Source organism: Merops nubicus, unplaced genomic scaffold (assembly GCF_000691845.1).
Source record: "Merops nubicus isolate BGI_N331 unplaced genomic scaffold, ASM69184v1 scaffold31649, whole genome shotgun sequence".
In the NCBI taxonomy this organism is placed as follows: domain Eukaryota; kingdom Metazoa; phylum Chordata; class Aves; order Coraciiformes; family Meropidae; genus Merops; species Merops nubicus.
This window is the reverse complement of record NW_008629527.1, coordinates 26699-43511: the sequence shown is the minus strand read 5'-3', so window position 1 is coordinate 43511 and position 16813 is coordinate 26699. Positions and strand designations below refer to the sequence as shown.

At 42.3% G+C, this 16813-nt stretch overlaps 1 protein-coding gene across 1 annotated transcript; it reads left to right on the top strand.

The window, feature by feature from the left end:
• The first annotated feature begins 6251 nt into the window (after window positions 1-6251).
• On the top strand, window positions 6252-16813 carry LOC103779386 (chromosome unknown open reading frame, human C9orf89). The gene is made up of 5 exons (XM_008947012.1): window positions 6252-6389; window positions 8310-8463; window positions 12933-12992; window positions 14833-14904; window positions 16474-16813. Exons 1-5 carry the CDS (start codon window positions 6279-6281, stop codon window positions 16584-16586), a joined length of 510 nt encoding a protein of 169 aa, XP_008945260.1. The 5' UTR covers window positions 6252-6278; the 3' UTR covers window positions 16587-16813.

The following is a 16813-nucleotide window of genomic DNA, read 5'->3' as shown; positions in this document are numbered from 1 at the left end:
GCTGGATCTGCGCCCTGCGGGGCCCGACGGGAGCCCGCTGCAGGAGCTCGAGTGGTGTCACAGCCAAAGCATTTCAATATTTTGTTCACCGTTCTTTTATTTCTTATCTTCTATTTTTAAGAAATGTTTCAGATAAAGATGAGTTACTGAGCTCTTACAATGGCCTGAGAGGAGTTTGTAGCAAGATGGTGTCAGTCTCTTTGCCTAGGTAACAAGCGACAGGACAAGAGCAAATGGTCTCAGGTTGTGCCCAGGGAGGCTTAGGTTGGCCATGAGGGACAGTTTCTTCCCTGAGAGGGTTGTCAAGGCCTGTCCCAGGCTGCCCATGGTGGTTGGTGGAGTCCCCATCCCTGGAGGGGTTTTCAGGCTGTGTAGGCATGGTGCTGAGGGGTGTGGGTTAGGGATGGACCTGGTAGTGATGGGGTAATGGTTAAACTCAACGATCTTAAAGTTGACTTTTCCAGTCTAAATGTTTTTGAGATTCTGTGACTTGCTGTGAAAGACTCTTGGCTTCTGGTTACTAATTTGCCAGTAGGAGCAGCACATGGCAGTGGGTGAGTGTGACTGGGGAGAGTGGCATGTTGTCTTTCACTGCTATTTCCACTTCCAGCCCAGAGGAGCAGACCAACAGCTCTTCATTGAGGGTACATTTGGTAACCAGTGCAATCTGATCATCTTAGACCATTTCTGGGCAGCCAGATATCCCTTTCTTAGGCTCTTGAAAGGGAAAACTTCAGTTTATCTAACATTTTGTTGAGAGAGACTTTTTCAGTATCTCATGATGTGTGAAGTATCTCATTCCTGAGATACTTCAGCGAGGAGTTTACATGAACACAATACAATGCCTTCAAGGTTTTAGTTGTTGCTTTGCCTTTGTAACATTTATTAAAATCAGTCAGGAGTTTTACAGGAAGTTGCTACCTGCATTTGCATTGCACAGCAGATACCGTTGAGGTTTCTGGTATGGATGTTTAGAAATTGTGTGTTGTGATGGAGAATGTCAGAGAGATATGTTGGTGTTTGTGTCTGTTGTATTTAACGTTATCTGCTTGTGATGATCCTGTCTGCTTGGTAAATTGAAGGAGGCTTTAAGGGGAAAGCAAAAGATGAAACCATAGTAAAGACAGAACGGTGTCAGAGACAGTATCAAGTCCTCACATAAATGTAGGTGGAGTTATTAATTGCAAATGACTACCTGCCTGATTTAATGGCATTGGCAGTGTTTATGCTCCCAGGGCCGGGGTGTGGATGAGAGCTGTTACATGTTGCAGCATAGCAAGGAGGGGCTGATCACAGCCTACAGATGTGAAGTGCAGCTGGATTTATTAATTTGCCATGATAAACATGAGGTGGCAATGCTAACCCCAGCCTAAGCTGGCAAGTCCCTTGAGCTGTGTGGGTTTATCCAGAAGGGCAGCGGAACCAGGTCACAGAGGAACGTATGCACGGGGGGCTGGGAGAGACAAAATCTCATTTGATATTGCTTGTACAAAAAACAACATTTTTTTTTTCTTTTTTTTTTTATGGTAAGAATCATTAAGCAGAGTCAAAATTACAAAGGTTTTTTTGACAACCACCATAATCTGAAAGTTAAGTTTTGTGTTACTGCATTTTACCAGTGGCCAGTGAAAACTTTTGGGGTCCAGACACCTCACCACAGGCATATGGAGCAAGACTGCCAATGCCACGGCACTCCTCTGACGTCGTGGCTGCTGCTAGGGTCTGGCATGCCAGTGCCCAGGTTAGGAGTTGTCTCTGAGAAGCTTTCTGTGAACACATTTGGTTGTTGGGTTAGGAAGAGCTTTGGAAAGGGTGGCTCTGTTGCCGTTGGTGATTTTTCTGAAGGTGCTGTAGAAGACAGCCTGTCACTTCATGACTGCATACGATCAGATTTTCTGTGAGTTTTGCTATGTCCAAGAACAGAGTACTTTTCAGCAGCTTTAAAATACCAGCACTTTAGTATACTGTCTGGGTCGTTCTGCAGCTATTGCCAGAAATTGCCCTAATTGCCCATTTGGAAGGAAGAATAGAGATGTGTCAGGTTATGCAGGATTGCAGCGCAGGTGATTCTTAACCTGCAGGTGGAAAATGATTGAGTATCTGGCTTTGTTACTGTCTTTCGTTGCTTGTGGGTTTATCGTCATTGATGATATGTATTTTATTTGGGTGTTTTACGAGGAGCTGCTGGTTACAAATAACCAGTAATCTCTTACTCTTCTCTGATATCACTCAGTTGTATGTGTGTGTGGCCAGGTGCAGGCTGTGTGTGTTAGCATGATGTGCACATGCTTTGTACCAGAGACCTTCTGTGCCTTGCGGAAGAGAAAAAGCAGCCGTTTGTGATGTGTCGTGGGCTTATAGTAATTGCAAGTCAATAAGATGAAGTTATTGGTCATGTTTTGTGCCCAGCTGTCAAAGGCAGTTCCTGAGTTTCCTGTCTGCCTCTTTCACAATTTTACCTTTCCTCTGAGTAAGGAGAACATTGACTTTTTTTCAGGTATCCCTTGGGTCAGCTTCAGTGATATCCTGTCCCATCTCAGTTGTATTTGCTGCCTCTCTTCAGTGAGGCTGAGATCTGTTCACTGCCAACCCTCCAAGCTCTGGTGGAGCCTGCAGGCTCCTCCACTGCATGCCTGAGCAAACCTGTGGACAGGATTAAGCCCAGTTAAATTCATGTTCTGGAGGAGGAGAAGGTGTAACTGCGGTAACATCAAATTACAAATTTGGAGCTAGATGCAATTTTGTGCAGTCTGAGGGCATTCAAACACCTGTCAATGCCACGCCTGGGCTGTAAACTGTGGTCAGTTGACCTAACCTCCCCATTTTGCTGCTTTGAACTTTCTAGGCAGGTACTGGCTGATGGCACCACAGTCCTTCTAATGCTGGGGGGGACCTGCTTAAAACCAAAATCTTAACATGAAGATTTTAAAATTTCCTTGCGATGTGTCATTTCTTGTAGTCAGTGAGATAAAAGGTGGATATGCAAAATATCCCAAACAGCCACTACCTAAATTCTTAAGACCTGAGAGCACATTAGTAGCCTTGCTGCACAGCTCCTCTTTGTGGAGTTACCTGGTTTGGGTTTTCTGTTATTTTAAAATGTAAGTAGCAGATATGTTCAGTATCAAAAAGCTGCTGCTTGTCAACAGTAGTTATAAAACCTCATAGCATGGACACGTCTGTACCCCCGTAACTGAGCCGTGACTGGTAGTGCATGGGAGCAAGTCGGTGACAAAGCTGCTAGAGAGCTCCTAGGGCAGGCTGGGGTCAGGAGTACTGTGTGGTAGCTTCAAATGCACACGTGTACTTTCCAGATACCCTTATCGCTCCAAAGCAGGGTGCCATGTTCCAGTCGCTGGGATTGGTGGGACTTTGTTTGTTTTCTTGAAAATTAGTATCTGGTCCACAGTTCTGCACTGGTGGGTGGTCACTGGGAAGCTTCACTTCTCTAGTCTACCAGAAGCCTGAAGGTAGTTCCTCCTGTGGTTTGGGCAGAGATTTCTCAGAGTTAAGAGGCAAGACAAAAGATTGCAAGATGAAAGAAAGGTGACATATTGGAAATAACACCCGCTCTGCTTCTCTTGAGCTAGTGTTGAGCTTGGTAACCGCTCTTCAGGAAATTTTAAACAGTGCACCACACCCTAAATGCAGAACTGAAGTCATTTTGGAGGAGATGAAGGTGCGGACAGGTGGAATGTCTCTGTGGGACCATGGAGGAAGCAGACTGCTTCATGGGTGCTTCTGTAAAAATGGAGCATCCCATAAGATGGGAGAAGTGTCTTGCAGATGCCTGAGCTAGACTTAAGACCTGTCCTTGACAGGCACAGTTTAGCAGTAGCCAGAGAGACCAAGAGTGTCATCTGATTTTCTTCTCCTGCCTTTTGGTTTGGATGGGAAGAAAACAGAGCCACTCCTGAAGTCTCAGAGAGGCTCATGCCCTGCAGCACAGTGCACCAGCACACACATGTTTCAGGTGGCAGCAAGAAGCCATCAGTAAGACTGGTGGTGGTTTAATGAGTGTTTGTAAATTAAAAGTGCTGTGGGGACATGGAGTACTCCTGACTGCTCAGAAGGTCATCTTGGTTTAAATATGATCTTCAGCTGGTCATGGTTAACTTTACTGGTGTAAGTGCTGGTAATAGATTGTGCTGGAATTGGTAAAGACAAGGCAGCAGCAGAGCAAGAAGCGGGGAAGGAGGTGACAGTTTTTACTTTCTAAACTCGTTCTGCTGGGTCCTTGTCCCACCATTAGCACTTGCTGTGGTTTGTTGTTTGAATATCACAATGTTAGTTAAAGTTTAATTGCTCTGCTAGCTGTAAACCCCTAGTTCACTGCATGCTTTTTTAAGTTTGCAGAAGTTACAGAGTTGTTGGTGACACGGAGAGACACTGCAAGTCATGTAGCTGAGGCAGAAGGTCAAGGAAGCTGCAAGGAGTGTGGCACTTCATTCCCCAAAAAGCATTTGCATGAACAGACACAACTTCAGTCTCCTGGTCCTTGCCTCACCCTTTTATGCATGCCAATGAGCTGATTTGAAGAGAAGTTTGATCTCAGCCCTGAACGAGGTAGTGTGGAGCTTCTAAAACAAAAAGGAGTTGCACAGCAATATGTCAGGGCAGTATGCTTCTGACAGTGCGCTAAAAACCTACCTTGGCAGCGAGTTGTGGAAAAAGAAGGCAGTAGAAACACATGGAAATAATATGGTGTTTATATAAAAAGTAAGAATGTGACTGAAATCCTGTTGTGCTTGTGGAACCACAACTCTATGTGCAGTATTTATAGCTGTGTGCTCATTTGAATAGAAGTGACACTAGCACTAGAGAAGTTATCAGTGTGCGATGGTCACACTGGGAGGTTTTCCTGAACCCTTTCCTGTTGCTAAATGCTGCTAGTGCTACACAGATGCAGGAAAAAGACAGTATAATACAAAAAACCCAGTCATGATCTAGAAAGGGTAAGGGCTGTGTGTAGGTGCAGAGCGTTGTGCCAAAATTTTCTGGCTCTTTCCTTCATTCTTCTGTTCATCTTCCGTACATTGCAGGGTGAAAGGGCTGATGGTTCTGTATTTTTTGGTAGCCAGAATACCATAAAACCTATGCACTTGCTTTAAACGGGGTATGCTGGAGGTAGGAGTGTTTTGGGTTTGTTTTCTATGCTGCTCAATTCTACGGAGTGTTAAACTGACATTTTAACCCTTATTTCAGACACAGTCATAGACATTCTCTTCTAAAGCTGGTAAGGGCAGACCAGGGTAGCCCAGGGAACTGGTCTCTGTCTGTGTCTGAATCTAGACACTGTAGACAAACAGCTGAGCTCTGTTGCAATGCAAAATCCATTGCTGTCAGATTGGAAATGGAGCCTGAAATAAAAGCAGGTCTGCATTTGGGTATTTCCAGAGGCTTGGGTTAATAGAAAAAGATGTGTTTCATTTGTTTGTGTATTTGAGAGTGCTTCGAGGGTAAAAATGTACAGTTTTGTGAATGCACTTTCTGTCCATTCATATGTGAAGGGCAGAAGTCCTTCCCTAAAAAAATTCATGGATCTTTGGCAGAGATGCTGTTGCTGATGTTCCAGTCTGGCAGTTTCCTCTGGGCAGGTTGCTTGTCCGTTAGAGGAAAGGTGGCAGTGACTCTTGGAGGGCTGGGTGATGTTAGGGCCCAGTCTCTCCAACTCAGCCAGCCCTAGGCTCCGTGTGGCTGTGCGAGCTCCTCTGCGGTCCACCCCACCCCACCCCATGTTCTGCTGCAGTTGTCAGGTGCTAAGCAGCAGGTGAAGACCCGCCCGGTGCTGTGTGCCACTATCAGTAATTACATCATTTGAAGTCAAATTTTTGTCCTTCAACCATTCAACATTAAAGAACCTCTCTCTAGGAAATAGATATTTACATTAATAAATTTATAAAACACATCAGTTTTGAACTCCATAATGCGACTTCATGAATGATAGAAAATTAATCTTCAGTGAGTAAACATCCATCAGTGCTTGACATCTAAATAATTCATAATCTTCTCCCACGAGTGACCAGCTAGCAGTTCAGATATGTGTGATTTTAAGTGAATGGCTCTTTGAAAGCACGTGGCTATGTTTGGTTTCCCTAACAGATAGTTCCGTTTCCTAAAATTATGTGATGCTGATAATTTTGTTTTAGCTATTTAACCACTGTTAGGAAAATTAAATTCACAGTATTTAAAAATTACTTGCTAATCAACTGTTGTGTTTTGTTCTTTGGATTATTTTATCTCTAGATCAGTCGTATTGCCAACGGCTACAGCATGACATGTATTTTCTTACAAGCAACAGCCGACTGAACGAGCAAGTGGTTGATAAAATTATCCTTCAGCTTAACAGAGTCTACCCTCAAATTCTTACTAATGCAGAAGCAGAAAAGGTAATTTGGTGTATTTCACTGTATCTCTGAATGTTGCATTGCGTTTGTGGGTCAGGAGCTCAGCTGCCCTCTTCTGGACTTGACTCTTGGTGCCACGTGCAGCCGGTCTTCCTCACCTCTTACTTGCTGACCAGTTGTATCTGGGATCTCATATCAGAGAAGTCACAGGACTGGCACATTCCCTGGGCCAAGTGATGATGAGAGAGAGCCCTCTTTTTGGCAGCACCTTAATGCCACGGTCCCCGCTGTGACATCTGATGCCCCAGTTTGCTGGAGTGTGCTATCTTATAACCACTTTATGGGCAGGATTGTGCCCATCATGTGCCCAGACGTGCTGCGTGCCAGCCTCCTCACGAGTCCTTGTGGAGTGGAGTGTCAGATGATCTGTGCTGCATCCAGCTGTGTCCACAGAAACATCTCTATTAGCTTAGTCAGTTTTAGTTCCTGATTAATGAGATTAATAATTCTGAGTATTGGTAGAGAAGGGAGTCATTAGTCCCACCTGTCAGTGTGAGAGCTGTGGGAAGTGAATAGACTTAGTAACATCTTCCAGTGGTACCACTGTGGAGGGAGGAAGGCAGCCCTTGCTGGCATGAAACTTTCAAAAATGGGTAGCTGTTTCTAGGGAGAAAGATATTTTACATTTGTGTGGAGTGAAAGTTAAAGTCAGTTCAAAGCTTCATAGATCCTATTTACAACAATTTGTACTCACGTCTTTGTCTGAAGAAGGCTCTCAGAGTTTTGGCATATCTGTGTTTTAACATTACGAAAAATAGGTCTAATTCTGTCATAATCAAACTTCATGGGGGCAAATAATGTTTTAGTGGTGTAGAGCAGTGCTGGATCCTGTGGCAGTCTAGCCTTTCAGTTACAAACAATGTGACATGCATAATTAAAAATCATCTCATTCCCTCAAGAGCTTCAAAATGAATGCATAAATATTCTATGAAATGTAATTTGTGACTTCTGCACTTAGCAGACAGAAGTGAACTGCTTTTGCACAGGTCCAGGCAAGTTTCTGTCAATGCTGTTGACTATTTAGGAAGCTTACAATCTCAGCTGTATCTGGTAGAAGTTGTGGGAATTTTGTCTAGAATAAAGATGTAAGGTGTGTGTTCCATTCCTGTCCCCCTAGAGCAGGAACTGATTCTAGCTAAGTAGACTACAAAGGTTATCTGCTGTCCTGGTCTGGAATTCAGTGCTTTGCTGGGAATAATTTTGGACATTTTCCAAATAAACTGAAATCAGTTTGATGCTTGTAAAGCCAAGTACATATTTTCGTTCTCTTTGTGAGGTCTGATAATATTGATTACATTTAGGGCTACAGAAAAAAAGTTACTTTCTTCTGCTGTTTGCCATTTTGCTTCAGTAATGAGAATTTGTACGTGTTGCACTGGGTACACAGCAGTTAATTGTGCTGGGAACAGTGGAACGTAATCTTTGGGTGATGAACACTCCAATATTGAGACTAATACAAGCAGTATAAGCGACCTTTCTGAGTGATGATTACTGGGCAACTAAGGGAAAATTTGAAAATGTAAAGTTCTATTATAAGATTTGTTGGTATTTTCTGTCAACAGCTGTCAGAATCAAATTGCAGCATAGCAAGGATCATGTTAGTTTGAATGCAGAGGAAATGTGAAACTCAGAGTAGCTGTCGCTTGATTGGGACAGAAGAAGGAACCAGGGAAGGCAGAGGCAATTCACCCTCCATCAAGCAGTGCTGACCAGATGGAGCTTGGTGTCTTGAAGCTGTGCAATGCATGTATGTCCTGTTAGGTTCCCCTCATTTTATTGGCCCATTCCATTCTTTTAGCAAATATAAAACCAGCTATGTATCTTCATTCCCTAGCATACTGTAAAGTGATGTAAAATTGATTTCCAGGAGTCTCTCTTCTGATAAGTGCCTTTCTCTTACAGTTCAGGAATCCAAAGGCATCACTCCATACCAGACTTTCAGATCTGATAAAGCACCTTCAAAAGAAAGGAGACAGACACTGTCAAGAATTTTACAGGGCTCTACAGATCAATGCTGAACAGCTGTATAATGACCTGCCAAGCAGGAAAATCTTGAGTAAGTTGATTTGTAAGTTTGATTGAGTTGTGAACTTCTACATCAGTGTGTTACAGAACTTCATTTCAGATGACATTTATTTAAATAATCTGCTCCTGTAATTTAAATAGTTTTGGGGGCATAACTTTAATTCCTTCTGACTGAAATTTTCCAAAAGCCATAAGGACATTACTAACCTCAAATTTGCTAAATTCAAAACACTGATGGCGGAGAAGTTGGTCTTTCCCTCAAGCTGTAAATCTCCTAGTTGTGTCTAGCTGAACATGAAGCAAGCATTCATAGGCCATTGCAATGATGAACTGTGATATTAATCAGGGCTTATTTTGTGCAGCTGACAGGCCTGACTGATGTCTGTAAAGTTGCCACTCCAATTGTACATTTATAGGTTCAGAAGAACTGAGGCTCAAACAGGTTTGATTCTATACTGCAAAGGAGTTCATGTCTTTATAGAGAAGTACCGAGCCTGACTTGCCAACCTGGGATAATGCTTACTAGGTGTTGTTTTTGGGTTTTGGTGGTGCGTGTTTGTTGTTTTTTTTTTTTTTTTGTGGGGGAAAGACAGGGTGTCCTACCTAACAAGCTGGGAAAAAAGCAAATCTTCCAAATGGATGGGAGATGCATTCAGACATCCCTTATAATGAAATGACTTGAGGAGATTGAGGGAAAGCTCCCACATTTAAATTAATGAAGCTGCAAAGGGACTGCAGTTTAAGAAAACCTTATGAAGTGTCTAACAGCGCTAATACTTTACTGGTCATTTGATTTCTAGTTGTACGAAACTCCACAGTTAGGTGCCAGGGGAAATTTTAGATGTGGGTCAAACTCCAGTGAGGTTCAAACTGTTACACCAGAAGTCCATGAATTTAAAAGAAAACCCAAACCCAAACAGTTAGTCCTCTTTTACTTCTGGAGTGAAAATGGCTTGTAAAACTGTAATTACCTTTGAAGGTACTGCCTTTTCTAGCTTTGTTTCACCTTTCAATTTAAAGAAAACATTTTTTTATCTACAAATACATACTGGTGGAAGACAGCACCATTTTCCTGCCTGCACAGTCAGACTACAAAGTTACCCCAGGTCTCCACATCCATAATGAACCCTCTTGAAATGGGAAACTCTGGGCCTGTCCCTGCCTCAGTATCTTGACTGCACACAAATCCCAGTTCAGCCTAGTGCTTTTTAGGGCAGTGCTTTTGATATGATATTCACCTTGCAGAAGTTGTGTCCTTTGAAGGAAGCAGGCTTTTAAATCAAATAGTCTTAGATCTGTTGGTTTTGCTCAGGTAGAGCTCAGGAGCAACAGCTTTTTCTGCCAGGCTGACCAGAAGGCAGCAGACACCCATTATTAATCAAGAGTAACTAGGAATAAAATTTTAAGGATACATTGGTGGTTTAAGAGTTTAAGCTCTGCTAATGTGCAATAACACCTTCTACAAAGCCATTTCTGAAAATATATTTTAACATATTTGTGTACACAGTATCCAGGGCCTGACTGCATCCCATATAGATGCTCTAAGTTCAGTTGGCTATTAGGAGTAGCATAGCTGTGGCCAAGCTTGGCCATACCCATGAAACTCCCATTGGTAGCTGTGCACATATTGCAAAGATGAACTCTCACACTGCCTCATACCCTTGTCATACCTGGACAAACCAGATGAAAGGAAACACATGGAGGCTGTCCACATGGTATTTTCACTTTTAACTGGAGTGTAAACATGCTTGTCCTTGCACCTGATTGATGTAGTTACTTCTGAGAGCTTTTACTCAAGTAGCCCCATGGGTAGAGAGGGTTAGGGTTTCTCATCTTCAGACTGCACATAAGTACATGTGCAAGAAGTGCATCACATAAAAAAAATGGATTGGGTGAATGATAAACATATGTGCAGCATTTTAAGCTAAAACGACACACAATTTTATTCTTCAGGAAATCTCCCTTTTCAGTGTGCGATGTTACTTCTCATTTAAGTTTGACTTCTCATTTTACTTGAACATTTTGAATGTTAAAGGCTTATCCTTTCAGACTCGTAACATGTACAATTTTTATGTTACTCAAATGTTACTCATAGCAGTAGTTGTTAAATTTAACAAATTTGATGCAGAGCATCAAACTAGGGTTTTTAAATGTGAAGAAAAAAGGGAACCCCTGACATGGGGACTTTGCTCTAAATGGAGATTGAATTGAAACAAGCAGCATTATAAACACCTGGATAAATTATTGGTGATGTCACTAATGAACTATGGCCAGAACAGAGTTCTGTAATAGGTTACTTGAATCTGTACATGTGGAGAATATTTTCTACAGAGGAAATCCTTTCAGAGATTTGTTTTTCATTTTTAAAACAACTTTAAAGTTTGTTGTAGAACTAAATTTTTTTGCCTCGAGTATAGTACTGCAAGTGCAATGTTTGGTAATGTCTCGAATTCCCACTAGAGGGTGAGTGAGGCACATGGCATGGGAACCTTCAGAGCTCTTTAAGCCAAACGGGATGTTCCAAGGGCCTCAAAATGTTTTTATTTCTCTCAATGCTAACACACACTAGAAAGACAGAGGATCAGATCAGCCCCACACAATGACAGGCTGACAAAAGTGCAGAGATTTGGCTGTGCCCTCCTGTAAAGGCTGTGGATTTCTTTAGCTGGAGCACATAGTGAGGACATCCCTCAAAAATGGACAGGGATGTAAGATTGCCATTGATACAGACTACACCATGGAGGCTTTGTGGCAATCCTTTCTGCTTCAGTGATTCTCAAGCTTTGCAGCAAAGTGCTGCACATGTTTCTGTTCTGCTTGAGCACCATGCCCCATCACCCCACCAAGAGGGCCGTATTTAGTATGGGAGGTGGATGTTCAGCATCTAATGTTGGCTGACAGCAGGTCCCCTTTGCTGACTTGGTGTACAGGGCAGGTTTCCAACGCACCTCACCTAGCCCCAGATTGTCGTGTAGAACGAGGAAATGAGTTGCAACAAAACAGTCTCAGATTCTTCATATTGACAGCCAGATTTGGAGCTCTCACTTTTTTTTTTTTAATACTTTTTATTATTTCAACCCCCTGACCAAAGGTTCTGCAGACGAGTGTCATCTCCATGTCTGTATGGCAGAGGCACCTCTAGAAGTGCTGCAGGTCTTTCTGCCTGAAGTAGGATCTGCTTTATTCCTACTAGCTGCTGAACACCTTGTCTTAAGGTCCTTTTCTACTAGAATTTGCAGAAAGATAGAGGCAAAAATTATGTACCAGGTGTTAGCATGTAGTACCTGCAGGCTTTGAAAGAAGCTGTACGTGGTTTTAGCTGAGACCAGAATTTAGAAAAGTAATCTGCACCAAGCAGTTTATTCCAAGGGGTTCACCTGCTAACTACATTAATGCCCAGAGATTTACTCCAGAACAGAAAGAATGGTGATGCATTTGATTATAGGGGTGTTTTCAGATTAGCACATATATGAGCAAATAGTTTGTAGTTATGACATTGAAAATTTCTGGCATTATGGAAAGATTAGCTCCTGCTTTCCTCACTTGGAAAACAAGTAATAGAATCATAGAATGTCTGGGCAGGAAGGGACCTCCAAAGGTCATCTAGTCCAACCTCTCTGCCATAAGCAGGGACATCTCCAACTAGATCAAGCTACGCAGAGCTTCATCCAGCCTGATCTTGAATGTCTCCAGGGATGGGGCCTCCACCACCTGTCTGGGCAGCCTGTTCCAGTGGTCTGTCACCCTCATACTGAAGAACTTTTTCCTAATGTCTAACCTAAATGTACCCTTAAAGCCATTACCCTTCATCCTGTCACTCCAAACCCTTGTGAATAGTCCCTCCCCTGCTTTCTTGTAGGCCCCTCTCAGGTACTGGAAGGTCACTATAAGGTCCCCCCCAGAGCTTCCTCTTCTCCAGGCTGAACAGCCCCAACTCCCTCAGCCTGTCCTCACAGGAGAGCTGCTCCAGCCCTGTGATCATTGTTGTGGCTCCCCTCTGGACATGCTCTGACAGCTCCACATCCTTCTTGTGCTGGGGGCTCCAGAGCTGGACACAGCACTCCGGGTGAGGTCTCTCCAGGGCAGAGCAGAGGGGCAGGATCACCTCTCTCCATCTGCTGGCCACGCTGCTTTTGATGCAGCCCAGGATTCAATTGGCTTTCTGGGCTGCTGCTGCACATTGGTGGCTCATGTCCAGCTTCTCATTTACTAGTGCCCCCAAGTGTCATGTCACCTCCATGGTTAGTGCTTGACCAGATCAGAGGTGTTGATGCAGCTGCTTCTAGTTGGCGTTCAAAGTACTATGTGCCTATGTCTTTTGATCAACACATATCCAGATGTAACTGTAGTGATAGTCGACCTTTGGAGGTGTTAATATTTTATGTCAAAATTAGACGTTTTTTTGAAATGTGTTTTTTGCGCAATTTTGCATGTGCTGATTATGTTCATTTGGTTGCTTGAGCTGAATACTAACTTTTCATGTGTTGCTTTTATTTCTAGAATCCACAGATTCCACAGGGATAGACACTGACAAGGAGAAATATATGCTAAATGACAGGGGTAAATAAATGTATACAGTGTCACTAGATGGAATGGCTTTTCAGATTATTATGCAATTTATCACGTAATTTGCATTTTATGTAACAAATAGTTTGTTTGATGATGTCTTTACTGTCACAAGTTAAGTGGAATTAATGGAGGAAAACATACTGAGCTGCTGTTGAGGAAACCAGTGCCAGGAAATTCAAGAGACTGTAGAGTTCAATCAAATATTTACAATGGTGTTTTTACTTGTTGTTATAGTTGAACTCTTCATTTCCCATAATTTCTTCAGTGCTTCAATAGTGATGTGAATTCATGCTGCTGTCATTTTGCATAAGGCCATCAATAATATTTTTATATAACTAATTTTTTTTCCCCACTTTTTTAAGCTTTCAATTTAAGTACAAATCATTTGAAAATGAAGACAGAAGTGAAGATGAGCAAGGGTGAACTTAAATATATTTTCCTTAAGAAAATATATTATTTTTTTTTCCCCTTCCTTTGTTCAGTGCCTGGATTTGGGAGGCAAATGTTTTATTGACTGAAATGTATTTTGGAAAGGAATTTAAGACATGAAAGAAAGCTCAAGATTTTTCAAAATTTATAATGGAACAATTTTGTCATTTAAGTGTAATTGTTATTTTGTTTAGAAACTTGGATACAATTATGACAGAATAAAAGCACCTTCTATGAACTATGCCTTTTTGACAGTCTGCCCCTGAGAGAAAACAAATGAGGGGCAGAAACACGGTTTAACTCCATGTATATTTTTGCCTGTGTTGTTGTTACTTTGAATATTAAACTGGATTGCTATTTAGATTTTTCATATTGCCGTTACTGACTGCGGGATAACAGTGCTTGGAAAATAAGAGAATTAAATAAATTCTGTTCTTACTCAAGTTGATGAAAGAGCTGACCTCGAGCTGGAGATCGTCCATCTGATAGCCACCCTTACTGGGAGATTAGAGCTGAAGGAGCAACCAAGTCCTTGCTTCTTTGCCGTTTCTCCAATGTCCTGTCTGCACATTCAGCTCCACTGATTTCTTAGCCTGCAGTACATTTGTCCTTAAATTGACAGGTGCAGTCTAATTGTATCTATATTTATAGTGGAGTAGTGAAGACTGCAGTAAATAGATAATAAGCAGATAGAAATCTTTATGAGGTTTTGTCTGTGGATAAGTATGAATTAGAAAGGTTTTATTGAACATTATTACTGAACATCAACATTAAATGGTGTGTAATTCCAGGCAGGCACATGAAGGAAATGTTTCTAGGGGGAGATTTGTTTTAGGTGTGTATGTAGCTCTGCATTTCACCTTCCAGCACATCTGTAAACAGGAACAGTAGAATTCACAAAAGTGGAATTTGTGGAACATTTCTGGGGAAAAAAAACCCCAAACCCTTAAAAATCTACTTCTAAAGGACTTACATGATGTACTCTGACCCACAGGCAGTGCATTGGCCCCATGGGGGCTATTTATGAAGTGAAATGCTATATACTCTGTGGTGAGGTCCCACCAGTTTGGCTAGTATTTTGTTGTGGTGTTTAAAGGGCTTTTTGCACAAAATTTTAGAGTGAGAAGACATCTAAGGAAGCTTTTACTTAAGTTTTCGTAGGATACAGCTGGATGAACAGAGGCGAACAGTGAGTGGTGTCAAAACAGCTGCAGTAAAAATTAATTACACAATAGTAAATGTGCTTCATAGTACATTAGCTACAGAACATACATAACTGTGTGTTAACTTCACTTGAATACACTTAATTGTGCACATTAATAACAACTGATGATTTATGAGCTGAGCTGAACTTCCACTGCTCTGTTCTGTCTTAATCTGTTTCCTTTTTCATTTTCTTTAGGTCCAGTGTTTTTCATCACTTGTTTTAGTGTTGCTGCAGGATTTGCATTACTTTGGTATTGCTGTACCTCAGGTAACCTACACCAGTGTTTTTTCTCTTGGATGCCTTCCTTGAGCGTGGGACCAGGAGAGCAGAGTGCGCCTCTTGATCTAACACGGCTTACTTAATAGAGCAGGTCAAGGTGTCATCATTCCTTAATGAGGTTAGGATACAAGTTGTGCTTCAGACATGCGGCGATATCAATAATGGATAGTTTGCCTACAGAGGATGCCACAAATAGGGGCTCATTTTAAAGGCAGTAGTCATGTGAGCTCCTGTTGCTATAGCAGTGGGTCATGATTCCCAGCAGTCATGAGACAGACAGAGCTCGAGCAGCTACAGCCGTTGCCCCTGTTGCTGGCTCTAGACATTTGCTCTCCCCATCAGCTGGAAGTCGCCAGCATCACAGCAGCCAGCAGAGCAGAGCTCCTGCTCCTCTTCACAGTTCTGCCTTCCACGCACACTACTCTCAGCAAGGCAGCTCTTAGCAGAGGGCCCTGTGGATCAGCTTCAGCGAAGCAGTAAGTCAGTGCTAATGGGAGAGATCCAGGGGCAGAGAGTGTCTGGTTCAGAGGTGTCACATTCTCATGGTGGATGGGAAGCAGAATCCAAACTCGATTTAGGTTCAGTGCCTTCTACTCATACCCTGGTCAGAGCAGTCACAGTTGGATGCTCTGTACTGGTTTTTTTTTTTTCTAAGCTGTGGGCTACAGTAGCACCTGTTCATGGACATTTCAGGAGATGTGGGCTACCTTTCATTCCCAGATCGGAGTGCCTCAGCTGGACTGTCCATGGAGTCAGGATTTAGGGCTGAAAGGGAGCCGATAGACCTTTGAGGCTGACCTGTGTTTCCTTAGCTGCTGTCACAGCTGCTTCATCAGGTTCAGTCCCCAGCATCTAATTAATGTAAGCATTTTCAGAAAAGCATTCAGGGACTGATACCAAAAAAACAGAGAATCCATCACTTCCCTTGATCCCAGTTAATTGTCCATAGCATGAGAAGTGTGTGTCATATTCTGAGTTTGAACTTTTTTCCGCCTTAGCCTACCATTTTTGTCAAGCTTTTCTCTACCAGACTGCAAGCCCCTTAGGCCCTTGTTTCTGCACCAGCTGACATTTCTTATTTTCTCCCTGTGGAGGTCCTGGTGCCACAGGTCAGCTCTCTGTCTTTATTTTTGCTGAAATTATCAGCTCACTTCTCCACGGTTTTTATTCCAAAGCTCTTTTTTTTTCCAGCTCCTGAGATTCTTTCCTGTACCTATGCAATATCTCAGTGCCCCAGGCATAACAGGAACTGGATGTGGTAATTGCAGGCTTGCACCATCCGATGCTGTGCTCAGTTGTAAAGCTGCCCCCTTACCTAACTCAGTAATATCCTCCTTATGTGTCTGACCTTGTGGCAGTGAATCCTACCAGAATCGTAGTTATCCTGTCTTGGCAGTTGATGTATAGAATATGGAAGGAAATGGGCTTTCCTCTAGAGTGATGTTTTTAAGTTGGTTTTGTTTTGTTTTTGTTTTTTTGTAGATTCTGCTTACTAGCTAGAATGAAACTTAACTATGTTCACTTTCTCTTTTTCCTCCTATCTTCATTCTGTTTTAGATACGAAAGCTGTAGGAAGAGCCAGGAAGATCTTGGGCTTTTCTCCCATTATCATAGGAAGACATGTTAGAAATATTTGTATGTTGTATTTGGAAGACATATCAAGAAATTAAGGAAGAGCTGCTTCTTCGCTTTTCTGTACAGTATACCTGCCAATGGAAGACAACGGTGCATGAATATTAGTGTACTATTCTCTCATACCAAAGATTTTGTTAACTTGCTTCCTCAGTAACTGTGTTGCCTCAAGATGTATTCAGAATTTCAGCTTTATACGTTCTTCCTTATGGGAACGGACCTTTTATTTTTGTAAACGCTTGTTTTAAAATTTATCATTTGGTTA